Genomic DNA, 27,664 nt, shown 5'->3' with positions numbered 1-27,664 from the left:
TGTGTCTTCTTTTCCATTATGAACAACAAATATTAATAATTCAGAAACCCTGAGTTTTATGCCAGGTATCTCCGAACAAGTATGGTTTTTCTTCTTCTGTATGAGGTAAAGTTGTTCTATGGTTGCATTCCTCGGCCAACGGACTCATCAGATCTACGAAAGGTTTGTCTTCACCTAATCCAACCAAGGGGCTGTCACTGTGATCCTCTTTGCCTAGTGCCGGAGAAGACTTCTTCTTCTTCTTGTTCGTGGCTTTTTCATAATTCGCTTTTCATAATATAGAAACCTTATTTTTATTCATTTTCATTCTCCAATCAGCTTATTTAAGTTATTCATTTGTATTCATGTGTTTTATTTTAGCCAAAGCAATAGTTAGTGTTACAACATTAATCACTAAAACGTGTACATCTAAAATAAAACAACATTATTTGAAGATCTCTCGCTTATAACATTTATCAAACTGAAAGAAAGTTAGTAGAATCAGTCTGCATTTACATTATGCCAAAAAGGTAAAGGAATATTGGACTTTACTATGGTACTTTTTCAAATGAAAAAACTTTTACTGCATTACCGTATCATCTATGATTGCACCTACACACGTTCTAATTCTAGCTATCAAAATCTACTGCCCTATTTACGCTGCCTGTATGTGTTTATTTAGATGACTTATGTTAAGTATTGCAGTTACAAACATTCTTGGCATTATTTGCTATAATTATTTACTAGAAAAAAATAAAATAAGAGGAAAAAAAAGGTATTTTTCATAGTAACAATGTGGAATGAATGGAAAATGAATCAGTGACCAGTTTCAACACGTGTAACATCAACTAATATCCGTGTAATGATATTGTCTCCCAAAAAAAAAAAAGACAAACAAACAAACAAAAAATGTTAAATATTAAATAGCGTAAGTTAAGCAGATGCTGGGTGTATGGTCTACACCACTCAGTTCTTAAATGTTCCATCCGTATTGAGATCAGCTGCGATAACTTACTGCTTGCAAAAGGAGCAAGAGATAATATTCCTAAAATGAAGGCTCTGTCCAACTTTAGGCTACAACTCAATTTACATGATGCTCACTCTTCAGATGTTCGTTCATACGTTCAACAAAAAATGGCCTGATAGGTACATGCTGATGATGTACAGCGTCCGGCTTTTGGTGAATCTCCTCCTCTACAACGTCCGCGCCCTGTGCCGCTGTAGATGAATTACTCCGAACTAATCGACTGCCCGCCGAACTTCCACTAGCGCTCCTGCCGCTAGCTCGATGTCTATTAGATTCGGAATTAGTTGCGTTACGAGTCCCATAACTACCCGCCCCACCCTTTGGCGTTTCTCCACCCTGCGCCGGTCGCAAATCGCCGGGTATTGTTTTTTCGCGTATCTGTATGACGGATGTGTTCATCACCTCGCAGTCAATCTGCATGAGTGTTATCTTGTCCGATCGATTCGTTCCATTGCCCGCCGGTGAAGCGGGTGCAGTCACGGTTGGCAGCATCAGCGACATCCGGGGCCGATTGGTTTTATTGTACGCCAGGGCAGGCAACAGCAAATGTTCCTCGCTAAATGATACCAAATAAAATGTATCATCACGTCGGCCGATTTCTTCGAAAAATTCCGCATATTTTACGTGCACCTTTGGATAGTACAAATCGAGATCGTCTTGATTCGGTACCCTTCCGCGGTATGAAACTATTTCGCGCTGTCCAGCGCCTGTCTTACGTTGCCGATTGCGTGCCAATTTCTTTCCATTTAGAGCTAACTTTTGCCGACGCTCGTACGATTTCATCTGCAGGCTAATATCTTTCATGTGCTGATAGATGGAGTCGATCGTATCCTTCAGGCGGAACATTTTGTCGAACGTATCAATAGTTACTTGACCCGCTTGACCCTTACCGTCTGTAAGATTTTTGTACCCATTTTCACCAATCCATTTGCGGAGTTCGCTTGCCAACCGTATGTTTTCCGTTTGATTTACGTAGAACGGGCACTCGGTAGTGGGTAATGTCGTTTCAAGTGAGTCTTCTTTTACCAGTTCGTCGATCGCGGTTAGATTCACGCGTAAGGGTTTCATGCGACTGCGCACGTTACTATTACTCGTTTCGTTTATATACAGTAGGCCACGGGAATGATATTCCAGCTTATCGGACATTTTATTCAGCTGTACACGATCAGGGTTGGTGAGAAGATTGCTGCAAGTAGAAAAGGAAACAAAATTTAGTTTAATTTAACATTTAACACCTCATTCTTTCTCACTTACCCAATCGGATAAAAATTAAGGGAAACCATAAACAACATGCCCAACACGATTGCTGCATTCTTGCGGGCGGTAGGTGTCACTTGCTTCACGGTTGAGTGACCCACCAGCAGGGCGTTAGCTGCGCAGGTGCAACGCATTTTCACCCTTTCCAAAAGATTTGCATTCTCCTGTAGAATGGATAGAACGAACACATTTAAGACAATAGTCTGTAGTCTTAGCTACTAATATTTTGCACCCTTTTTCATAAATTTATCGGCTTAAAATGTGAATTTTGATTCACTAAAATTTGCAACACGTACCACCCGTAGCTGGTGATTCTCCTTGACTAGTTGATCGAGCCTCTCTTCCAGTGAAGTAACGTACTCTTTTTTCTTTTGTCGCGATTCATAAGCTGATTGACGGTTTTTAATCATCCGTTGATGTTTTTTGAGCAGCTTCTCATCTATAGTATGTTCCGACAGACTGCTACCAGCGGCTAGCATCATAGGCACGGTAAGTGGACTCAAACGTTTGACGGTAGGTTCTTCTCTAGTAACTGCCGGTGATGTAGTTTCCGGACTTGATTCTACCTCCCTTACGATTTCCGCTGGCTTCGGTAAAACGAAAGGTGCTGCTTCCTGTTTTACCACGTGTGGTGCAGTTGGCAAGGGTTGTCTCACAGCCGAAACTCCAATGGGGAGCTTATTGGTTGGTGTTGCTTTTAGAATGATCGTATTGCTCGACGGTTGCCGTTGCATATTTGCCAACAGTGCGCGATAATCCTTCGCCGATAGCACGATCGTTTTCTTCGTGATCGTTTTGGTACCGCACGATGAGGAACTGACACTTTTGGGGATGATTTTCAATCGGCGTGGCACCGTGATAGGATTCACCGTGCTCGCACCATCTGTCGAAATGGCCGATGATGGCGGTGAAATGGGTGGACTGTCCAAATGCATTGGCACTACGTGGCACCGGTCAAACCCACCGGACGAAGGTACCGAATCATAACTTTTCTGACTATCGGATGGTGATGGAGTATCGCGATTGGACAGTGAATCGCACGAAACATCGTTTAGAAAATCGTCGGGATTGATCATTGCACCATAGTTTGCGTTGTCCAATTCATCCAATCCTAGCCCGTTCACTGTAGTCCTGTGGGCGGATTGGTGGGTTTGTGGGCGGAAATCGTTCGACACGAAATCATCGAACCCAGCGCAGAGTGGAACACTATCGAACATCGCTGGTGATAGATATTCGTCTTCCAAGGATAGATCGAAAACATCACGTCCTAAAATAGTGAAATGGAAAGTATCGATAGGAGGCAATGGTGTATCGGTGGATGCAAGTGGAATGGCCCTTGAAAAAGGCGAAAGTAACACACACACTAACCTTCAAACGGGGTCTCCATCGTACAGCAGAATGAACTTAACACTTAGCAAGGCTTATTATACGCTGGTCATTATCCGGGATAAGGGAACTTTTATTTACAAAACTAGCTCCAAAATATTGCGTTCTCGGCACTTGGGATATTTCGTCGGCTACTGATGATTTTACTTTTGAAGGTGTTTTTCTTCTGCTGCTTCTTCTGTCATCACAATTCAAATGTCAAAACACGTACGTGTTGTAAGGTTCTCAACCAGGGGGAGAGAAAAACAACAAAAATGCTAATTTTTAACAAAAACGAATCAGGCTCAGAAAAAATATTTTTTCTGTGCATAATTTTCACAATCGAACATAAAGAAATGGAATGTGTTGTGTGTAATAGGAAAATATTGAACTTTACAACGAGCACGCTCAAGCATCGAACAACAGCAACAACAACTGCATCTGCTGCTCCTGTCAAACGTCAAACCACCAAACATGGTGGTCAATGTTGTGTTTTTTGTTTTGTGGTAAAAGCTGATTGTTTCGGCATCTTATTTTAAAAGGAAATTTGTTCTACAGCTACCGTGTATTCAATCCTAAACCAAATCCTTAGTGCGGGTTCTTTCGAGTGTGGTATATTCCGCACATTGTTCACCGGACAGCGCATAATCATGATGGCAAACCGTAAACAAACGGCATCGATCCACAGTTGGCCCACCACAACCAGCCCCAGGAAGCGATGAATGCACGGAAAGAGCGATGAGCGATGCGTGGGGCAGGTTGTTCCTACCAGTCCGAAAGCAGTAGCAGTTACTGGGGTTTGTATTGCCTGCACTAAATACCTTCCTTCAACCCGCCACCCATCAAACGGTCAAACGGTGCCCCCCTCACGGGTCGCATCCTAAAATTGGGAATGAGAGCACCGTGAGGGCTAAACTTAGATAATCACGGTAGACATCGTGCGTCGCGAAAGCGTGCCGCCAACTGCGTGGTACCTGCAGTGCATCCTCATTTGTCTTCCCACTGTGCCGTTCAAAGAGAAATTAGCAAAGCTAAACCACGTTATTGGCTGCAATCAGGTACGGCGGCTTTATTGGGTTGCTCCCACCCCCTCCCCACCCATTTTTTTTTATTCTAGTCGCATTCGTTTCGTCGCTTGCTCGCCTAATAAATAACAGAAGCTTTTCCTTTTCAGAATGGCGACGTACAACAATGCACACTGGTTGCTTTCGCACATCCGGAACTCCTTCATCTCCACCGACGATACCGGTGTCAGTGAGACGGTGATGGTGATGGAGGACATTCCGCTACAGCTTGCAAAACGATTTCGAGAGACACAGGCACGAAATGTGGAACCGATTCCCAAACCGGAAACAACGACGGAAGGCGACGAAAGTGATGGTTCCCCCGATCGATTACAGGACGAACGGTTCGGTGTAGATTTTGAGTACTTCTACTCGTATCCAGGGCTTGATGACACGGACGAGGAAGATGCGGATACGTTGTCACAATCGTACGACATACAGATGGATCAGGACAGTGGTTTCCATCGGCAGCGATCGAATACAGCCCAAAAGCTGGAAAAGCTCGAGCTCGCCCGTATAATGGCGTCACTGACGAAAAGCGTCAAACTGGACGATAGTTCCGTTCAGCAGTCGGAGGAAGATGATGAGTACGATCAGTTGTTCATTCGTCGCTCGTCCTCGTCGGAGCACGAACCATCTTCATCAGCTAAACGGTTAAGCTCTACGCTAACGGAACAGATGAGCGCACTACCAAACCTACCACAAAACCAGTTTCTCGAGTATGCCAAGTACGACGGTACGGGCCATATCGAGGTGCCGGTGCGCACGTTCAAAGTATTCGTTCACGCCCTCCCGGAGGAGCAGCGTGCCTTTCCGTTGCCTGTATGCGTACTAGCCACTACGAAAATACAGGATTTTATAGGGCTAATTTGCTACAAATGCACGATCGCGAATCCAACGGTGGAGCTGCGTTCCGTGCGCCATTATGGTCTCTTCATGACGGAGGAAGACGGTGAGCTCGATATGGATTTTCCTCCACTGGACAGTAACGAACCGTGTTCCAAGTTTCGTTTCACACATCTCGTATTGGCGGAAAGACAGATCCCACCAAGTGTGAGCCTTCAGCCCGTACTGCCCATAAGCTCCGTTGGCCAATCGCTCCGTTTCAACACGTGGAGCACAGGGCTAACAACACCAACATCGGCCACAGCTCCGACCTCAACCAGTGCAATGAAACTGGTAAAACAACAATCGGAAACCTATAGCCTGTCTTCCTCAGCGCAACAGCGAACGCAGCAAACGAGCGACCCTAGCAGGAACACGTTGCCTCGCATCAGCAACCAGCAAAAGGAAGATCTTGACCGTATCAAAGGACACACGTCAAAAATAGAAGCACCACTGTACCGGACGTTCCAGGTAAACATTCTCCACAAATCACGCCTCAAAACGGAAGTTCAGCTAGGCATATCGGGCGATCGGTTCGAAATTGATCCAATACCACACAATCCGAGCAAATTCTGGACCCGCCAAAAGCCGGCCTGCCATCCGATGGATTCGGTAGCCGCCTGTAGCATAATGGAGCGGAAGCAGTCGAAAGCAGTGCTACGGCTGGTGTACTGTGCCGGGAACGTTGTAAGCGGTGATGCCGAAGGTCCGGTAGTTTTTAAACATTACGATATCGAAACAACGCCCGACACGGCGGACCAGATCGTCGAGAAGGTGAACAATATTCTCGAGGTGCGGTTAAGCCCGATCCGGCGCGAATATATACGACGGCGTGGAAAATTTAAACCACCCTCCAGTGCGTAGTACCTGGAGAATTGCGTGTGAAAGATATAAGAATGAGAGAGAGAGAGAGAGAGAGAGAGAGAGAGAGAGAGCGAGAGAGAGAGAGAAAGGAAGTTCATATACCTAACATTACTGCCATTTTATGTGTGGTTGTGTGGAACAAACACAAACCACATGGTCATTCGCGTTTAGAAGGAGGAAAAATCAACCGGAAAAGCTATTTATTCAATCCATTCCCATTACAAGAAACAACCGATACGCGTGCATTTCCGATCGTGAAGAGGTATTGACGGGACGATCATCAGGCGGACATTACGATTGCTTTACATTGATGCATAAAATCATCTCACGATAGTTTTTAGTACGTACGCGATTATGGTCAAACAAGCTTTAATATTTATATATGTTTTTTTAAAACAACTTTCCACTCAACTACACTTTCTTCTTACATATGCACCGTTAATGCAACCGTGAAGCAAGCGTTTCTGTTCCTTTGATTGTGTTTTGAGCCCGCTCAAGTGTTCACGATCATATGCCACGGATCGGAAAAGTCCTCTTATATCACCCATATAAAAAAAAAACAAGCCAACAAGACTCAATAGACTAATATACCTATACTGATACCGAGATGATAGCCAATTCACAGCCAGCGTTAGCAGCAAAAGCAAACAACATTCACAACAAAACAGCGTTAACTAAATAGTCAAGTGCGATGTGCAATTTAGATTTCCGTTTTTTTTTTTGTTCTAATTTTTTATATTTTTTATCAATATACAAGTTTGCAAATTGTTCACAGTTTGCGGATTCAGGAATGGTAACGCTATTCAACATCAGGAAGAGAAAAAAGCTCTTTTAAAAAATGATCAGTACACTACAACAAAAAACCAGTGAACGTGTTCAGCTCGTCGCGTGTAGTTGCCTTTATCCACACACACAAACATACACACGCGCGCAATTCCTTTTTCTCAATCGAACCAATAATACGAATGATCGATCCTTTGACTCGATAGAACTAGAATCAGAGTGGGATTATTAAATGTTCATTAAACAGTTAAGTGATAGGCGCAGGGAGCAATGGGTCGCGATGGATTGTACATGGTCCGTGCATTTCGAGGACTTTCTTTCGCAACTTCGAATCCACGGCTGTACAGTTGGAGTTAATCGTCCTGTAGTTTATTCGATTGATTTAGTACGAACGGAAGAGATAATATATATATGAATGTGAAACAATGTGTTCCTTTAGCCGTTAGACAGAGATTAGTTAAGCTGCTAGAATTAATTAAGCGCTAGAGCGTGTACGAACTAGTGGCCAGAAAGATACGATGCTTGCATGTATAGTGCACCATCGTGCAGGTCCTATTTATCTGTACCCTTAGTTATACTTTCGTAAGCATATTTGTAAAAAAAGCGTGCACTTGGCAAGGTTAAAAATTGTTTTGGTACTTCACGCAGCATCGCGGAGATTGGTGGTGAACAATCTTTTCCGTTGCGGCTACAGCCCAGGGTACAGCAGCAGCAATACGCTTGATGTAAGAGATATTTTATGTTTCGTTTATTTCAGCAAAAAAGGCTTATTTTTTGTAAACTGCAGCTATAAAAACATATTAATGGCCGGGTGAACCATATCAGATGTTATGGGATGTTCAAACAAGTTCCTGATATGTTGCAGAGATGTTTTCTCATTGTTTCCCGCGTACTGTACGGTACATAAATTTAATGCAGCAAGGAAAACGAGTCAGTAAAAGGACATAAAGCGCGCAGTTTAAAAAAAAAGAAAATTGCAATTGCAAATCCTAAACAGGTAACGAGCGGCGAATGTTGCCCTCTCCGGTGGGAAAGTGTTCATGAATAGATTACAATCAGTTGTAAGTATTGTGTAGCGAGTGTGAAAGGCGTTAAATTTAAAAATCTATAAAATTCTCTTCAAATCTAGATTGTTGTACAAATCGTGATAATTTTTCTTTTCTTTTCTTTTCCTTCACATCCGAATCAATAAGGTAGTGATGTGTGGTCTAAATCCTTCCATTACTTGGAAGGTAATTATTTATTTTCATCCATCGCCTTCCGGAGAATGTTGCATTTCAGTGATCACTGATTTTGAAATAGTTTTTATAATCCTCAGGCCTCGGACCAAATTTTTAAGGTACCTGTGCGGTGACACACGCTACTAACGCGGGGCAACAGAAAAAAGGCTGAAGCTGAAGCTTAGTTCAAAATCAATTACAACAGTTTGAAATTTTCCGTGGCCCGGGCTTTCTTATTCAAGTTAGTTTGGATACGGTTGCTCCATTCTTTTACTACAGATGGATCGCTCTTCGAAGCACCGAAGACACTCAAATTCCTCTAGACTGCAGTCCGCTCGTCCTGTCGGACTAAATATCCACCGACGGGTAAAATCAAGTCAAGCAAACCAGAGTTGGAAGGCCAAGAGTTTGGACAGATTGTAATCCCTAAGAAAAAAAAATTAGTGATCTCCTCGGAACTTTTGAGGATCATCGAGATTAAAAAAAATGTAATTTCAACCAAGTTAATACGCTACGTGATTATTTCTTCGGGCCAGTAGCGAATCAAGCTGTTAGGAGTCTGTAAGCAGGATGGACATCGAGGCCCCATGGATCCATAAAAATCAAAAGTGGCGTCGAGACCCTTCTGGCTAGCGAGGTCTGGGTGGGGGTGTCCAGCGAGGCTGCCAACTACGACCATATGTTAATCCACCTCTATTTCTGGCCATTTATGAAATAAATTGTTCTTGAACTTCGGTTGGGAATTAATACTATTCTTCATTCATTAACCTAGTAGATTGTGCAAGCCTAGCACGTGTGTAGACCGTGCTATCTATTTCGTTAGTTGGGCTTCACTATGGATATTTAAAGGATCATAGTATAAAAAATGCAATAAAGTTTAATAAAATAATAAACATACTTATATTTGTGCAATAGGTTTAAGTAGAAAAACATAGTTAAAATTACTTCATAATAGAAAACAATTGTACAGTAAATATTTTAATTTACATGTTCATGTTTATGCGAACGTTAATATGAGTTTCAAATGCTTTTAAAATTATTCCGTACCATAAGCAGCTAAGAAATCTCCATTTAGGTTGTAGAAAAATATTTAATTACTTTATAAACAATGTGATATCCACTTACAGCATAGGATGTCCAACTATTCGTACCACTCATTCCCATGGTGTAGTAGAAGTGGAGCTCTATTTATGCTCTCGTACTCACGCACTGAAGAGCGGTGTGACAGTCGCGAAACAACACCACACCGCACAGGAGGAACTTGCCGAACCGCTGCCGTGTCAGTACGTGTACCCACAGTGCGTATAGAAAGAAAGTAAACGCGAAGAAGAATTGTTGCATTTATTGTTGGTGCTGTCTGATTAGAAATACCGTGTGAATTGTGATTGTGCCCAGCGTGTGTGTGAGCGCATCTCTTCCTTTGTGTCTAGCTACTTACGTGCGCATCGTGTGCGTTTTCCGTGATTTCCGTGTGTGTGCTTTTCCGATCGTTCACGCCAGTTTTTCGCGATTCAAGAAGAAAGAAAGCGGTGAAACAAATTTGCTCAACCCTGACCCTGTCCCAGCAGAAGCTGTCGCCCACAACCTACGTGGATTCACCGAGAAAAGTTTGGCTTTGGTTGCGTGTGCGAGAAAAAAGGTGCACCTGTCCGTAGAAAAGCTTGTGATTTAAAGTGTCACATTTAGTGGTGTGAAAATTGTGATTATCTCGCATTTGTTGTGACGCGTCTTGCCGCTGTTTGTGAATCGGTTCTTCCCTATCTAATCTTTTGATTCGCCACATCGCCGCCAAGCCCTTCTCCCGTTCTTCGACCCGTGGTGCGATGGACGGCGACAGTGTGCAATCGATGAGTGACTTTAAACAACAAGTGGCCGCCGTGCCGCAGTACGGTTTAAAGCTCAAGTTCAACCATGTCTTTGGTGACACGCGTAACCAAAATCTGCGCCCATCCATTCGTCAGCTGCTGCCCATCGTTCCGATGGCTTTGAGGTAAGCAAAATTTATTTCATCCCTCTTTAGCACAAGACAAAAATAAGTAGCATCCCCCCCCCCCCCTCAATCCCCAATGCCAGCAAAAAAAGGAACGCATCGAACTCGCGGAGTCCACCAACACAAGAGCGCTCATTCTCTTATTTCTCTCCCTCAAACCACAATCGATGATATCATCCCAAGCAACCTTTGGAAGCGATTATATAGTAAAAAGAAAGCAGAAAAAAATGCAACTCTGGACGGTGTGGCCACTTCGAAAGATAAGCAAATTGCGAAACATTTTATGTCTTGTCCGGCCTCTACCCTAATGCCGACGCGGCTGCTTATTCATCACCGTACCCCTACCCCATCCAGGTCTACCCCTTCAAGGGTGCTTGGTTGCAAATGACCTCGAAAGCACGATCTTGAATGTCAATCTTATGCTAGGGTGGGGTGAGAAATTTCGGTGTAAAAAAGCATGCTGCAAAGAGCTACTTTCCCAACCCGGGAGCTTTCGCTTTTGTTTGGCATCGTAAGTCTCATGTTTAGCTATGTTGTTGTCTGCCACTCTGCCGTATGTCCTTTTTTCTATATCCTTTGGAAGGAAAGGGGAGTCAACGGACAAGACAAACTCGTCTCGAGTGGGGTTGGTCCTGTGCGTGTATGTGAGTCCTTTTTTGCATTTGTTTTGCACAAACAAAGTCTAAGTATATCGATTTTTGTGAGTGGTATACATTGTATCCGTATTGTATTGTATGTGTGTCCCTTTTTTCTTGCCTTTCCCGTATCGTGCTTTTGGACATTATTCTTACATTGCAATTTGAAAGGCAGTAATATATTTTCACACAAATCGTTTAATATCTTGCCAAAACACTAACGATGCTTTGTAACGGATTGTCGATAATGCAATAAATTGTTTTTTTTTTGTGTGTGTTATTAATAACCATAATTACCAAAGGGTTTGTTCAGTCGTCTAGGCGACAGCGGTATTTGTGTTCATACGACAGGACCGAGCATCAAATCCTATCTAGACCCACGGTGAAGACTTACTACACAACAACAGACAGGATGGCAGGTGGTATTAAGCAAAGAGGAATCAAAATTACACACCAATACGGCCCATTTACACTTATTGATGTTTTTTTGTGTTCTTCATTTTTAATATCTTCATTTAATGCTTTTTTCTAATGTTTTTCTAAACAGTAGCCGATAAGCGACACTTTTTCGCATCGTTTGATTTAATTTGTTTTTAGTATTGATTTACTTTTATTCTTTACTATTCTATTTGAATGGTTTCACAAAACCATTCAAGCTTTTGCTTGTTTCTGAACATAAAATATTTGCTAGGCTTATGATTAATGTTTTTCTTTCCGGGTTTTTTAATTTACTTTGCAAAAATAAGTTTTTTTTTCTTTTTTGTTTCCTCATTTTCTCTCATTCAAACTGTTCTTAACGGATTAAGATAATTGTTTGACGATTTAACAAAAAAAAAGTGTCGTCAAATAAAGCTTCCTCCCTTATTGTTCTTGTTTATTGGTGATATTTTTTCAGTTTGTTTCGTCTAGTTGAAATATCTTCCTCGATTTTATTATATTAATTATAAATAGCAAGATTTGATTGTATGCTCATGTTTTTGTGTTTAGTTTTTCAAATATATTTTTCGAGATTTATTGTAATATTTGTTAGTTTCTTTAATTGTTCTTTAGACTTTTTGTTACGTATCTTTATGTTTCTTTGTTAGGTTTTGTATAAGGATTCTAAGTCATTTTACATTTAATTTAATTTTTTATCACAATATTGCAAAAATTATTTAATATTCACGGACAATATAAATCACTTAAAACGTGTAAATGATGTAAAACGTTAATGTTGCTTGTTTACAAACATTGTTAATGCAACGTTTTGTTCGACATCTTACAAAACTTAAAGAGAAATGTAGCAAAAATAATATTCTCACGCAATGACGCATATAATCCTTTTGCAACGCATCAAGCAGCAAGACAATACTCATTTGGGCGCGTTCGCGTATACACCATAAACTATGAACGTTGGAAGGAAACGTTTGCAGTTAACTTATTCCATAATACTAAATCAACGTTCATAGATTGCTTTTTTCTAGTTCACATCGGCTCCCAGTCCCTGCACCCTCCATTTGTCTTCGATTTGGGGGCATATGATGGAAACATAACACACACACCCACCCACAGCTTTCTTATCATCTACGGCCACGCAGAAGGAAAGTGTAGCGAGCGGAAAGTCAACATCAACCGAACGTTTGCACTGGCACACTTCACTACATCATCAAGTTGCCCTTTTTTTCTTCCCACCGTTAACCGTCGGCATGCAGTGCGATCTCGTCTTGCGTCGCGTTGGTGGCCTTTGTTTGGCCTTTCGGTACTTTATCTTTTCGAGCAATGATGCAATGAGACGAGCACGTGTTCGATAAGCGTTAATATTGCGTTTTTTTTGCTTTCGCGTTCCGTAACATGGCGCAAAAGCAATGGCGATGGATCAAACGTGATAGATGGGGCTAAAGAACGCTTATGCTGTTAATATATTTTTGGGTGCGATAAAACACTTAAGGTTTAGCGATCGCAATAGATGGATGGAGAGGTGGAGGGGATGTGTAGTGCTTTGTGATTATATTTTTGCTGGAAAATTACTATATAATAGCGATATTGTGATGAGAATATCCTCATACATTGAGATCGGAACTTCCAATTTTAGGTTTCCATAACTTTGTTTTGTACAAAAATTCAGCATTTAAATTCAATTTTACTGACAAAAAACTCGCCAGTCATAGGTAAAAATGATTTTAAACAGAATTCATTTCGCTATTCGATTTGCAAGTGTATAAAACCCACCACACGCCATGTCTCTTGGTCATCTAAAATGTTTCCACATCATCGTCGTCGTGACATGGCCCGGACAACAATCGCCAGGAAACTCGATCCCTGGCTGCAGCTTTCCATCCATGTAGTCATCCGATCTCCAACAGGTCACCCTTCACCTGATCCAGCCTACGAACTCGCTGTGTTCTCCGACGCCTCGTACCAAACTGGGGGTCGCTGACAAATACTTTCTTGGCAGGGCTTGAGTCCGGCATCCTTATTAAATGCCCTAGTGTCGGAACACACCAACAAAGATGGTCCGGAGGATGCGTCGCTCAAACACGCCAAGAGCGTTTGCATTCTCCGCTAGGATGGTCCAAGACTCGTGGCCGTATAGGTCTAGGGTATACATCGTTATCCGAAGTTACGACAGTCCCAAGATAGCAGAACTCCTCTACTACCTCGAGGTTGTCGCCGCCGACTAACACGATGCTTCCCATTCGGACTCTATCATGACCAGAGCCTCCGGCAAACCTCCGTCGCATTGATCATCAATCCAATTCTTGCTGCTCCACGTTTCAGTCGGGGTGCCTGTTGTTGATTGATCGTTGCGGTAGTTGTTTGCCTTAATGCCTTCGTATGCCAGGACATAAGGGACAACCAGCCGTCTCCTAACATCTCCACAACTCCACGGCTCAATTTAGCCACATTTCCCCGTACACCCAAGGTCAGATATTTGGAGAGATTTGTTACCGTTCTGTACGCCGTGGACGTATGGAGTTGGAGTAGGGGATGAAGATCCCTATATTAACCTTCAAGAGGTGTCGGACCATACCCGTTTCAGTACGATATTGCTACAAACACTGACAACAGAACGTTTACACATATTTTATGTTTTAAACTCAATTTTTTTACGATGGGAAATCCCGCTCGAGAGTTTGGGATGCTCTTCAAAACTCTCCATGAACTCTCGAGCAAGGCATGGATGCAAAAAAAACGAAACCCATACTAAACCTCTTGTTCAGGAGGGCATCTGGCAATACATGGTACCCTCTTATAGTGGGAAATAACAATCCACAGCTATCTAATTCCTTCATATTCTTCGCATAAATTCATGCACATGGCCATCAAAAGTTTATACAAAAATTGAAGTGTAAAATCCAAGACACGATTGAATCGCGCACGGAACAAATCATAACACGGAAACATCCATTCCCCCATGGGGCCACGTCACTATTTCCAACCACAAGCTAAATTTAGTGCGATCACTTTTATAGCCGCATCGCGGTGACCGCACAACGCCATACGCTGCTGGTCGGAAGCGTGCTGCTCGATCGCTTATACCAGCAAAATAAGCGCCTGGATCCCCGGCGGTAGAAGCTCTAAGTGCAACCATCAGTATGGGTAAACATCCCAACGCTGTAGGGGTTGCGTTTCAGATGCATCGATGGTCCAATCAATTATTGTTCCTTTGCAAATGCATCGAGCGGTAGAAAAGCCAAACAATCGCGTGAGGATTATTAACACTTGCCGGGCGTTTTATTCGTTTCCAATCGCGTTTAGTGCCTTCTGCGTGCATTTCTTTCGGCGTTGTGCGGTTCTTCTACGTCATTTAGAAAGTTATCCAAGCGTGCAGCGTGATTTATCAGGCTGTATGGTAAAAGGTGCATAATGTCCCACAGGATAATATTTCAAAAATATAAATATTTTATAGATTTTTTCATTAGCTGTCCTCTATTATAGCGATGCACCCAACTGTACATTACATTGACAAATAAACTTCTGAGCAAGTGTGAAAAGTTTAAAAGAATTTATCCCAAACAAAATTAATAATTTAAATAATGTTTCGTTCAAGAATGTTACTAAAAAAAATGTAACAGTTTCACAGGCTGTAAAACAAGATATTTTTAACGGTAAAATATAATTTCTACATCAAACGAAAGGTTTTTTTTTTCTCGTTCTTTTATCACAAAATTCAAGAAAAATATATTTGTTCATGTATGGGTGAATTTAAGCAACTTTCTTTTGATACCTCTCATAAGCTGCAGCACAACTGGTTTATCAACTTCAGTAGCTTTGTTTTCCAATACTATGCGTGTTAGGCAGGTGAAAAATTTGGCCAGAGTTTAATTGAGCCTTTATAAGCTTTATTAAATAGCAAAACAGACTTTTCTAACCACTGATCTTCATAAAGTGTCGAGTTCATAGATTGATTTCTTATAAAAACCCTTGTTTTGCGCACTGCAGCTGCAGATGGCTTGCCGTACCGTGAGTTTTGAGGGCAAATTTGTCAACAAAAACGTCATCCATAAGAACGCAACCCGCGTTTCTCGTTAGAACCTGGTCGTACAATTTTTGGAGCGCATGATTTGACGATGTAATTAAGCTTCAGAGTTCTGTTTGGTTGCTTTGAGGCACGAAAAGAGCCACGAAGAGAGCCACGAAAATAGGAAGTCTGCACTCAATCCTCTTCTGACACTTCTGACAATTCTTCTGACGGTACTTATGCTGCAACGTATTTTTTTTTTGCATTATTCCCATTGGAAAGTCCAAGGTTAGCCTGTAACGGTCTCAACATCTTCCAGCTCGGCTGACGATCCACTGTTCCTAAACGACGGTTTTGTTCAACCGAAACCGTTTCCGAAACCATTTCAAAACATATTTAAAAGTAGAAGACGAGTTTTTAAAGAATTTTCCTATTTTTCTCCCGGACCAAGTTGAATTTCAAGCACGATCATGCCAAAACCACTCCATAAGAGGAAACAGTGTTCCATTAGGTATCAAAAAACTCCATATATCACCACTGGAGGCTCTACTATACATAAACTAGTGTGACCAAATTTTAAATGAACAGTACTTTAGTATAAAAATAATTGAACAAACTAAAACTGACACACCTGCAAAAAAACCTTTACTTTCCCATCAAATACATACTTGCAAAAGGGTTTCTCACTTTGTTTCCGTTTCGTTTGCAGATACATTCCCTATTACTGGAAGGTTTCGCGCGAGGGCCGCCAGGTGCTGATGGACTACTGGTACACGGAGAACGGCAAGCAGATCTACGGTGCACCGCTCGGTGGCATTGGCGCCGGTACGATTGGGCGCGGGTTTGCCGGCGAGTTCTGCCGCTACCAGCTAAAGCCGGGCCTGTACGAGTACAACACCGTACACGCCAATCAGTTCATCGTAACCATTAAGGACGAAGCTGGCGCCACCATATTCCACAGTCTGCTGTCGACCTACAGGTGAGTGTGTGTGTGTCTGTGTGTGTTTCGTTGCATGTATTAGCGAGTCCTTTTCCGTCGATGACGACGAACAGCATTAGCACTAGGTTTCAGCTCTCAGCCCTTTGTATGCTCCCATCACCGCTAGATAGTCGCCTTTAGTATTTTATTAGTAGCCCGTGCTCAAGCCTAGTTCGAGGTGTAGCAGGATCGGTAGGCTAACTGGCAGAATGTGTGCGTGTGTGTGTGTGTAGCGAGTGGAAGGTTGAGTAGTAAATGTGTTTGATTGCCTGCATTCCATCCTTCATCCTTTGCCGGGGAACCTCGATCTAGGGTAGTTGTACATATCGCTAATTGATAAGTATATGAAACATTTTATTTGGATGTTAAAAGCGTATATAAAGTTCCATTTTTCTATTGAAATATTGTCTTCTTTTTATCTCGTTTCTATGTGTGTTTTTTATGTTTTTGATTGAAATGTTGCAAAGCTGTCACTTTTTAATATTTAATTCCATTTTTACTTCATTTTAAACTGTTTTAAGTATCGTATATTGCTATTACATGTATTTTATCTCTTTTTGTTTCTGTTTTTAATGAGTTTTTATATTTTTTTTATTATATTTGATGCTTTTTTATGTTTTGTATTTTTTTATTATTTTAAATGTTTTTTACTGGACGTTTTAAATTAGGATTCTCCTTTTTTAGTGGAAATATTATTGTTTTTATATTTCTTTGATGCAAATAGTCGTGTTTGGAATAACATATAATATAATAACTTCTTAATAACTTAATATAATAACTTCAAAGAGCTTATCTAATGAGAGTAGTATTTTTAGCTAAAAGACTCGGATTTAACGACTTCTACGAATCCTGTCACTTATAGCCAAGTGTGCGGAAAGTGTTTTCCACCCCAGTGCACGACTTTTTACGTCATTTTGAATGTAATTTCGTCCCATTGCTCCACCACTCGTTTCGTTTCGTTTACGGCATGCCGAATGTGCGCATTCTGTACCACCACCACCACCAGTCTCCATCAAATCCGGAAGTGACTCAACGACTGTGGCCCAACGATGTAAATCGTTTCGTACCGTTCCATTCTGTTCCGCTGCTGTGCCGTTGGTGGTGTCCACCACGTTTTGCTTGCACAGCCTGTGATGGCAGGCTGTGTTTTGCGCTGCTTGGTGGCACTGTGATGGTCTAAGAAATGTTTGCTCGCGGGCTAATTGAATATCCTTTTCCATCAAACTGAACTGGGCGTGCATGTTGGCAAGTGGCCATGTACGCCGCGACAAGTGGCGAGACTCATGCCCTCAACCCACCCCTGTAGTAAGGGATTCGGTACGTTCGTCCTGATGATTGTCGTCGTCTGTGCTCGATCTGTAAACGGTCGTCATCGTCGCAGGGCTTGCAAAAACATGGCAGAATCGTGCCAGACAAAATCCTGCCTGTTTGTGAGCCGAATAACAGATTCTTTTTTTGACGCTGTTGCTTGTTTTTGCACTCGAAGACCGGTGGCAACCCTGTATATGGCCATGTGTTTGGTAAAAACAATTCAAGCAGACAAAATTGATCCACTTTTGGAACCGGAAAAAAGAGTTCTTGCAGCAATCAAAACTAGCCTTACTCGAGTCGAAAATTGTGTCCAGCAAACCATCGACCGATCTCTACTGAAGCTCGCCCGTGGGGGAACAGAAAGAAAGATAACAGCGTTTCGATGTTTTGACATCTGCATGATTTGGGAATTTATTGGAATCGCTTTCACAGCACGATGCAGAACGATGTTTCTTTCCTTGCCTAACGAGACACTTCTTTCCACCCAACAATCCCAAATTGTTGGGATTCATGCAGAGAAAATGTATTGATTTAAGATCCAAATCAAGAGGAAACGCAGCATACAGCTGGAAGCAATTTGTCGGCGAAAAAACAACTTTATTTTCATTCAATTTTAATGCTTTATCTCAACTCGGTTGTGTCCTGTGTTCCGATGAGGATACTGTCTTTCATTCCCAGTAGTGCACCGATTGGGGTTTGCTTTATGTATTTATAATCCAGCGTGATGGCTCGTCGCCGTATTGTCCCGTTCGTTCAAAGAATCAAAAATCGGGCTCGTACTTTTGGATATCCAAAGCAGTCTCTACGGTGAACTTTATGTTACGTGTTTGCGTATTCGTTTGAATTTAAATTGTTATATCGACCCGTGACGGTTCACTTTAGACTTTTGTAGTCCATTACTAAAATTCCGATTATTCGAACGGGACTAAGGGTTTATATAAGCTCAACTATAGTTTAATAACCCCACCGATTTTTTGAAAAGAAAAACATTCTAGGACTTAGAGAAACATAAATTGAAGAACAACATAAGAATAAACTTTTTCTGGCTACGCATATGATAGGATATTGGCGTCCTCCGTCAGCATAGTCCAGGGCTCGTACCTATAGAAGACTACCGGCCGTATCAAGGTGCAGTATATCGTACATTTCGAGAGTTGTTGGAGTCTTCTGGAACGCAGGAGTTTGTGGAGTCCGTAATAGGCACGATTTCCCTGAACAATGTGCCTTCGGATTTCGCTGCTTTCGTTGTTGTCCGAAGTTACGATCGTTCCAAGGTAACAGAACTCCTCTACCACCTTGAGATCGTCGCCGTCAACTGATAATCTGCTTCCGATTTCAGCTCTTTCACGGTCAGAGTCTCCAGCAAGTAGGTAATTTTGTCTTCGTCGTATTGATCCTCAATCTAATTCTCTTGGCCTCGCGTTTCAGTCGGTTGTAGGCATCGCACACCATCAGATGATGTCGATGTAATGCCGCGAAGCCAACGAATTGGAGAGATCGGGTGAAAATCATGCTCCGGATGTCGAAGCCCGCGCTTCGAATGACATCCTCCAGAGCGATGTTGAACAACAAACAGAAGAGTCCGTCTCCTTGTCTCAGGCCCCGGTGATATTCGAACGATTCCGACATCAGGCGCGAAACTCTCACATTGCATTGCTCCCCGTCCATAGTGCGCTTCGAAAATCATGCGTAGGGATCTATTGCTCCCGGCATTTTTGGAGCATCTGCCGTAGAGTAAAGATTTGGTCGGTTGTCGATTTGCCTCCTGCAAATCCAGCTTGGTAGCTTCCGACGAAATCTGTGGCAAGGGGCTCAATTCTGCAGAAGAGTATTCGGGACAGGATCTTACTGGCAGCATTCAGGACTGTGATGGCCCGGAAGGATGTATGACACCCAGTTCGGTATTCCACTCGTCCGGTAGTTTTATCTACGTGATGGAATTTTTCAAATGGATATTGGAATTCTGAAAACTTTATGTGGAAATTTGCAATCTTCTTCTTCTTGGCTTAACGACCCTAATGTCCTGCCGTTTGAAGACCGGTGCCGCAGTCATCTATACCACCGGGCCGCTCTCAAAGCTACAGTTCCTTTACTCTGAACAGTTTGTTTTTACTCTGAATCTGTCTGGAAAACTGGACGATGTATTCCTATCCTTTTTGTAGTTCCAGTATTTTAATATTTAAATATTGTATAGCAAATGCATTCAAGATTTTGTTATTAATTTTTATCACGTTCCTGCAAAATTTGTTCAACAAATCCTTCTATTTTTTAAGCTATATTTTTTGTGCTTATTTTCTATAAATATTATTTCCATATTTTCACATTGACTTCGTGTCATGTCATTACTTCTGTTTTTTTTTAAAGGCTTTTCAATCGCGTTTATATGTTCCGAATCTTCACACACCACTTACAATGCCTAGCTCTCCTCTGCTCTCGATTCAATCCATTAGCGCATTTGTTAAGCAAAATGTTTCTAACGCCTTTATCTTGCATATGTAAATGCTAAAACCCTTTTGCATGCAGCTGTACTGCCGAGGAGTGCTTTAATCCTTTTGCAAGAACTTAATGCATATCTAAATTGAATGGAAGTGAAGCACAAAAGAGAGTGCGTTTTTCTTTTTTTGTTTGGCATCAAAAGCAAATCACACGTACATTCATTAAATCCTGCTTGTTCTATCCCTCTCGATTGGGGAATATTTTTCATTCATTGCCACCCCTGTGCGGTGGTGGCAAGAAAAAAAAGTTGCTGCAGAGTTTATAATTGAATGAAAAATTCACCATCTACCATCGGACGTCGTCGTCGTCGTCGTCGTCGCTTGTTGGGATGCAACGATGCAGTGATGGTGCCTGCTGGCTACCGCGATTACTGCCAATCCCAAATGCATCCCTGGGTGGACCCTAGCAAATTCTAGTTGTTTTTTTTTTTCTACCATTGCTAAACCACTTTGGTCCCTCGATGATCTGGATCGGTGATGCAATGATATAGGTTTGTTTTCCACGTTTTTTCCCTCCCGGTGGTTCCTGTTGCCGGTAGCTATGCACGGTCGGGTTCATCAAATTAAAACCCGTCGAAAACACGTCGATAATAGCGTGCACAGAACTGTTGGCGGCAGTTTGTAGGCCCTTGTAAGGACCCGCACTACCCGATCCTGCTATCCTTGCACTTGTACACGTTTTACCTTATTTTGTTCGGCAAATATAGGGTTTTCAACAATAGCAACAGAATGAAGCAAAAAAAAAACACCCTTCCCGTCATCCAGTGCACTACAATGTGACACAAGAAGCATTGAGGTTATGCCGCTTTCTTCCGTCGGTTGGGAAATAAACTCAAGAAAATGAGGAAACTAAACCAGACCAACAAACCAACAACCAGTGCTGGGGAGAGGTCGATCGAGCACTTTTGTCCATACTTCGCAGCTGCACAGCCCTGCAGGGAAGTGTAGCAGAAGAGGGGAAGGCGAATCCGTTAGCGTATCTTCGCTGCACAAATGCGAGTAGGGAATGCCTTTCGGGATGAAGCACGCGGGCGCGTTCCGGTTTTCCTACGAACCACCCAGAACGCTGGAGAAAATCGATTCCACCGTCTGCGAAGGCTTTCGCCTTCCGGCCTACAGTTTTATATTTTTCGTATTTCTTTTCTTGACGGTACTACCATTGTTATTGGCAATGGCAAGCAGTGGGCGGATGGGCGATATATATATTTTCTGGTTCATCTCTCAAACTCACCGAACACACGAGACACGGGGAAAAGGATTGGAGGCTCTCTCCTGGTGGGTTGGGAGTTGCGAGATCAGAGGTCTTTGTTTGGCTTACTTTCACACTGCTTTGTACAAACTCGCCACCCTAAGTGGTGGCACGTGTGCTGTAAATGGATTTTAATTTTTTTGTTTTGTTTTGCACCATAATTCTTGTTAGAATGATTCGCCATCCCTTGACCAGATTGTTGATTTTTCACTTGCTGAGCTCATCGTGATCATGCTTTCTTGTGTGAAGCGATTGAATAGTAATGTGTGAAATCAATTGGAAACGCAGCATTCTGCTCTGTCGACTATCAGTTCGTTCATTAGCTAGAAATATGATCTAAATCGGAGGGTTTAAATGCACTTTTGTTCGACATGGTGTCACCGTTTATACCCGTCAGCGGTGTGGTTGAAGGTAATGTAACGCTTAAACCACATTACACAGGCCGACATCGTGTGCGTACAGGGGTGTGGTTTTGAGTCGAGTCGGCATGAAAACTGATATCTTCCGTGGGTAAACAACAACAAGTTTTCAACACCTCAAAGTAAAATATCTTGCTGCGAATGAGGCTTGGCATCTTGTGTATTGCTGATGATGGTACGAGAGAGATGAAAGGCTAAGAACCGTAGTTAATGTCAACAGAGGAGGTGATGTTTGCATTGTATTGTCCTCGAATAATTGTATACTTTGAGGCTTATGTTGACGACTGAAGTTGGGTATTTGAGAGACATGCATCATCCGCTGATTGCTTATGATTTGTTTGGTTTTATATATTTAGTTGACATTGTCGGTGAGTATAATCCATACATATTCATTATCGAGATATGGATGACAAGGACGGTCCGGTGGTATAGGCGTCAGCGGCGTTGATCCTCACATGACAGGGCTCAAATCTCACCCGGATCATTCCTCCGTAGTGAGGACTGACTATACAACTACGTAGTTATCGGCAAGATTTAGTTTTATCGGGAAGAACGGGTAGATTTAGATGATGCTAATCGCGCTAATATTACTACAGATAAATCAGAGGATCAAGAAGTGGTACATCCAAGTCACGCTTATGTAAATGTTTTCACTATTTGACAGTCAGGTAAATCAGGTATCTTTGATAACCGATCACCTTCGAAGCAATATTTTTTTCACAAGAGCCGTTAGGAGCTGCTCATTCTTATTAAATATTCTACTTTGATACGGACGGGCCTAGACGACGTCTTCTGCATAAAAATGTCCACCTTGTTCAGGATATGCTTTGCCATTTAGCTGTGTGCCGAACTGAACCCAGGATGAAAGGTAGCTCTACGATAAAGTCACCTAGTGATAAAGCTTTGGTTATCCTCGTGAATTTCGGCTGCATAACACGGTCACACAAAACTGTTGAGTGAACAGAATCTGTTGGCTTACAACAAAAAAACCGTGTTTTATCTTTCTCCGGAAGTGTGAAGATTTAAAACTTGAGAAGGTTCTATCCGATCGTAAAGATGTATGCTCACTTTTTCCCACTTCTTCTGAGTACAAACTAAAGGCCGGGCTACATTGATCGTACTCGCAAGCGTAATTTTTATATTCACTAGCGCATCTGGCGGCGACCAGCGCAAGCTAGATGTGGGTATAATTTAAGTGCCAAAATTATTCATGCTTGGTGTCTCATCAATTTTCGACCAGGCTGTCTGTATGCCGTAACACGTGCTATTTTTATATTAAATGTATACAAATAGGCCGGTAAATTTTGCTTACAATTTTATAAAAAAAAAAGTTCTACCAAGCAATATGACAAAGCCGTTCCTCATGAATAAAAAAACTCGCTCTATACTAAAAACCGCTACAATACCAAAACGAACAACCAGTTTCACACACTCTGCAATGTAGTTTAAATGATGAAATAGATGGACAAACCCTACAACAAATTATTTAAGCACTTGTGAAACCTACAAACACTACATTTTTCAATAAAATGTTCAGCTCAATTGCGGCCCCGAGCCGAGCCGGCGATTCACAGACAACAGTTCACACACACACACACACAATTTTCGTTAAAAACAGTTGTACTTACTATTTTTTCATTGCGTCCACTGCTTCCTGCTTGTTCCATGGCTAGAAATACAATATGTATGTTAAATTACCACATATTTTCAAAAAAACATACACGACAAAATATCGAACATACTCACCGAGCTGTTTGTTTACTGGTTTGTGATCAAAATTATAGGCTCCTCGACCCAAAACGCTTTTTGACAGATAAATTATACCAGCCTCTAGCTTCGACCCGCCGCCGCTAGATGGCGTATGCGTTCACAAAAATTACACTCAGGAGTACGATCAATGTAGCCCGGCCTTAAGAGTTTTTGATGCATAATTTATTTGAAGATGTACTCTATGTTAAATCGCTGTATCAAGAGCACTTTAACATGAGTAATTGTTCTGAATTCACTGTGAAGTTCGTTTGCATGTGGCTTCTGTTATTTGATACTTCATTTTTATGCTTGCATAATTGTCATATTTTTGTAGATTATTTGTCTGTTTGGTGTTAGAACGACAAAAGACTTACAATCTTTGCATTCACTTTAAGGTTATAAGTCATATTTGTATATTGTATTTTAGTGCATAATTAGTCACAAACAACATTGTAACACCGCTATATGTAGATTCGTGCTACTAACACTTACCATTTACATTAACCATTCTCTCATTCTGCTGCAATGTCATCGAATGCTTCGCCACATTATTTGCTATTTATGCTTGCTTGGTGACGCCATCCCACAAAAAAAAACCGAAATAAAACACTTTCGCACAAAATTGTGCTGTACACGCCGCTTTTATTCATACCTGCCATCACGAAACCATTCGCTTGTAACACGTCCAGTCAACGTTCCACTAACGAGCATACTACATCGAACCGTGGTTCTGCCAAATCGCGTCGTTACAGCCGGCCCAAAAATCCACTCGGCAGCTGGGAAAGTGCGCTGGATGCTGGCAAGTGCAGCTACACGGCCCTGTATCCACGTGCCTGGTCCGAGTACGATCTGAGCGAGCACGGCATCCGGCTGGTGCAGCGACAGATTTCACCGATCATTCCGCATGACTACAAGGAAAGCTCGCTCCCGTGCGGTGTGTTCGTGTGGACGGTCGAGAACGTGTGCGACAAGGATCGGCAGGTGACGCTTACGTTTACGTTCAAGAACGGTACCGGTACGAAAAAGCAGGACGCTGAGGGAGCCAGCGAGACGAGCGCGTTTACTCAGGGCAATGCACGTGGCGTTTCGATACGCCAAACGATTGCCGATATGCAATGTACGTACTGTGTGAGTTGCCGTAGCTCGTCCGAAATCAATTTGACCCGTTGCGAGCGGTTCGATCCGACCGGAAATGGGGAAAAGCTGTGGAACGATCTGAAGGAGCATGGCCATCTGACGGAGAAATCCAACGATGAGACACTGAAGTGTAAGTTTGTTTGTTTATTTGTGTGTGGGTGTGTATTTCGTTGAGCAACAAATTAAAACAATCTGTTCAATATCCGAATCTTGCAGCGAAAGACGTTGCCGTTGCCGTGAGTGGACAGATACTTGTACAGCCCGGCACCACATCTCAGCTAGAATTCGCGCTCGTGTGGGACATGCCGAAGGTACATTTTCAGAAGCGTGGCAAGGAATATCATCGCTACTACACGAAGTACTTCGGCAAGAGTGGCGATGCGGGGCCGATGATTTCGGACTATGCGCTTACCAATTACGGAAAGTGGGAAAGATTGATCGATGAATGGCAACGACCAATACTGGATGATGCGTAAGTAAAGGGAGTCAGATTTCGGGAGTGGTTTTTATAGTAAATTTCGCTTGTTCACTAACTGCAGAGATCTTCCGGATTGGTACAAAAGTGCAATCTTCAACGAGCTATACTTTATAGCAGACGGTGGCAGTGTGTGGTTAACGATGGACGATCAGTCCGATCTGCCGTACGATGATCCTCGGCTGGCGTATGGGCGTTACTCCTACCTAGAGGGCCACGAGTACCGCATGTACACAACGTACGATGTGCACTTCTATGCATCGCATGCATTAGCGAGCCTGTGGCCCAATTTACAGGTACGCGAGAGATCTTCCGTCGAGAAGTGCTCGAGATCACGTTATTAAACAGGATTCCTATATTATGTAGGTTAGCATCCAGTACGATTACAAGGATAGTATAGAGCGTGAAATTACCGAAGGAAGAAAGCATCTGTACGATGGAAAAGTGATTCCGCGAAAGATAAAAAACTCTGTGCCGCATGATCTCGGAGATCCTGGTAAGAGATCGACAGTAATACTGAACTTGATGTAGAAAAAATGCTCTACAATTTTTCTTCTCCCTTTCTAGCGGAAGAACCGTTTGATCTTATCAACGCTTACCCAATCCATGACGTGTCCGAATGGCGTGATCTAAACATCAAGTTCATACTGCAGGTATATCGCGATTACTACACGCTCAATCACTACGCCCAGCTAAACGCGGAAAATGCGAGCAAATTCAGCTCGATCGAGTTCATCGACAAGGAAAGCATGTACGACACGTACATACAAGATAATCGCAACAAACCGAACGGAGGCAACTCACCAACTGACAACAAGGCCGCAAACCGCAAATCGGCCTCGATGTACATCAACGAAACGAACGGCAAGGTGTATCTGATGGATGCACTCACCTATCTGAAAGCGATGTACCCCGCGTGCCGAACGGTCCTCGAACGTTCGCTCGAATGGGACAAGGACGATGATGGGTTGATCGAAAACAGTAAATCCCCGGACCAAACGTACGACACGTGGGTGATGGATGGTCCAAGCGCGTACTGTGGCGGGTTATGGCTTGCCAGCCTTCACTGCATGTCTACCATGGCAAGTTTGCTCGACCAGACCGAGGATAGTGATCGTTACAAAGCGATCCTCGACAAAGGGCGTACCTCGTTTGAGGAAAAGCTTTGGAACGGTACGTACTATCGGTTTGACGCACAAAGTGGTTCGAAGAATAGCATCATGTCGGATCAGCTGTGCGGACACTGGTATCTACGGGCGTGCGGATTTGATTATGATGTGTTTCCGAAGGAAAATGTTCGGTTAGCGATGCGCACCATTTACGAGAACAATGTTATGCGATTCTGTGGCGGACAGCTCGGTGCGGTCAATGGGTACGTACCGAGCGGGCAACCGACCAAGGAAGGACGTCCGGATACGTCCACTATCCAGGGCGAGGAGGTATGGACGGGTGTTACTTATGCGCTTGCCTCGACCATGATACACGAGGGTATGTTCGAGGAAGCGTTCCAAACGGCGGGCGGACTATATCAGGCACTGTCCGAGCGGATCGGCATGAACTTTGAAACGCCAGAAGCGCTGTACGCGGAGCGACACTACCGTGCGATCGGTTATATGCGCCCGCTCAGCATATGGTCAATGCAGACGGCGTGGGAAATGAAGAAGCTGCGTCGTGATTAAATCCGAGGTTGCTTAAACACATCTGATGAAATGTCGCTAGAGCTTAGGCATAGCTAGGCTTTTTTTATATTTCGATCGTAGATCGATCACTATGGGGAACGGTAGCAAAAATCACTGGCTTCGTGTTGATTGTTTCTTCCCATACAAGACGGCGTTCATTCGATCATTATATTGTCGGTAGGGAATTACGTTTCATCCCAAATGGCCATTGTTTTTAGTTTTTAACGTATTCTAAACGTACATATTTTGTAACGATCTAGTCATTAAGGTTTCACGTGTGTAGTCAGTAGCTTCAAGGAAGTGAAAACGATTCAACAGATTAAGTTCGTGTGTGCAATGTCCGAGGTCCGTTTGTGAGTCTCACGATTGGTACATGTCCTGATCAGCTCGATATTTTGGTTTGAAATCAGAATTACTTTAATCCTCAAAGGCTTAGGCGCTTGTGTGGCTAGCTTTAACGGGTAGGGCATGTATCGTAAACAACAGCGAAGGAAGTCAGTAAAGCTATGTAACGGTCAACTTTAAAAGTTTATTACAGGGTTTTCGCGATAACGTTGGAACCATTTCTGGATGTTATTCAGGATGAAGTTGAAGTAACAGGTGGATAGATAAGTCCTTACCACGATAAGATGATTGTTTAGCCTATTTAATTGCCTTCGAG

General features: G+C 42.7%; 4 protein-coding genes across 5 annotated transcripts in view; 3 read left to right on the top strand and 1 right to left on the bottom strand.

The window, feature by feature from the left end:
* LOC126564970 (D-3-phosphoglycerate dehydrogenase) overlaps positions 1-27,664 on the top strand; it is a 483,268-nt gene that overhangs the window by 390,753 nt on the left and 64,851 nt on the right. The window lies entirely within an intron of this gene.
* Positions 1,061-4,613, bottom strand: LOC126560413 (cyclic AMP-dependent transcription factor ATF-6 alpha). Its single transcript, XM_050216373.1, has 4 exons — positions 4,603-4,613; positions 2,560-3,598; positions 2,261-2,427; positions 1,061-2,192 (listed from the first exon to the last, which is right to left on the bottom strand). Exons 1-4 carry the CDS (start codon positions 4,611-4,613, stop codon positions 1,061-1,063), a joined length of 2,349 nt encoding a protein of 782 aa, XP_050072330.1.
* On the top strand, positions 4,800-6,452 carry LOC126564465 (stress-activated map kinase-interacting protein 1). The gene has a single exon (XM_050221527.1). It carries the CDS (start codon positions 4,804-4,806, stop codon positions 6,439-6,441), a length of 1,638 nt encoding a protein of 545 aa, XP_050077484.1. The 5' UTR covers positions 4,800-4,803; the 3' UTR covers positions 6,442-6,452.
* On the top strand, positions 10,268-27,003 carry LOC126564053 (non-lysosomal glucosylceramidase). 2 transcript variants are annotated; one of them, XM_050220963.1, is made up of 7 exons: positions 10,268-10,434; positions 16,220-16,489; positions 24,465-24,979; positions 25,066-25,321; positions 25,389-25,620; positions 25,691-25,820; positions 25,892-27,003. In XM_050220963.1, the coding sequence occupies exons 1-7, from the start codon at positions 10,268-10,270 to the stop codon at positions 27,001-27,003; spliced, it is 2,682 nt and encodes an 893-aa protein (XP_050076920.1). The 2 variants fall into 2 exon arrangements, with proteins under 2 accessions (XP_050076920.1, XP_050076919.1); XM_050220962.1 differs by having other exon boundaries at positions 24,402-24,979.

Source organism: Anopheles maculipalpis, chromosome 3RL, assembly GCF_943734695.1.
Source record: "Anopheles maculipalpis chromosome 3RL, idAnoMacuDA_375_x, whole genome shotgun sequence".
In the NCBI taxonomy this organism is placed as follows: Eukaryota; Metazoa; Arthropoda; class Insecta; order Diptera; family Culicidae; genus Anopheles; species Anopheles maculipalpis.
Note: the sequence above shows the minus strand (reverse complement) of the source record. Positions and strands in the feature narration are given on the sequence as shown.

Bases quoted from the DNA above. Each gene is read 5' to 3' on its own strand.
- LOC126560413 (XM_050216373.1), bottom strand. The intron at 2,428-2,559 runs GTACGTGTTGCA...TCCATTCTACAG, and splicing joins AGAATCACCAGCTACGGGTG to GAGAATGCAAATCTTTTGGA. The intron at 2,193-2,260 runs GTAAGTGAGAAA...TTCTACTTGCAG, and splicing joins CTTAATTTTTATCCGATTGG to CAATCTTCTCACCAACCCTG.
- LOC126564465 (XM_050221527.1), top strand. From the start codon at position 4,804: ATGGCGACGTACAACAATGCACACTGGTTGCTTTCGCACATCCGGAAC.
- LOC126564053 (XM_050220962.1), top strand. From the start codon at position 10,268: ATGGACGGCGACAGTGTGCAATCGATGAGTGACTTTAAACAACAAGTG. The intron at 25,322-25,388 runs GTAAGTAAAGGG...CACTAACTGCAG, and splicing joins CGACCAATACTGGATGATGC to AGATCTTCCGGATTGGTACA. The intron at 25,821-25,891 runs GTAAGAGATCGA...CTCCCTTTCTAG, and splicing joins GCATGATCTCGGAGATCCTG to CGGAAGAACCGTTTGATCTT.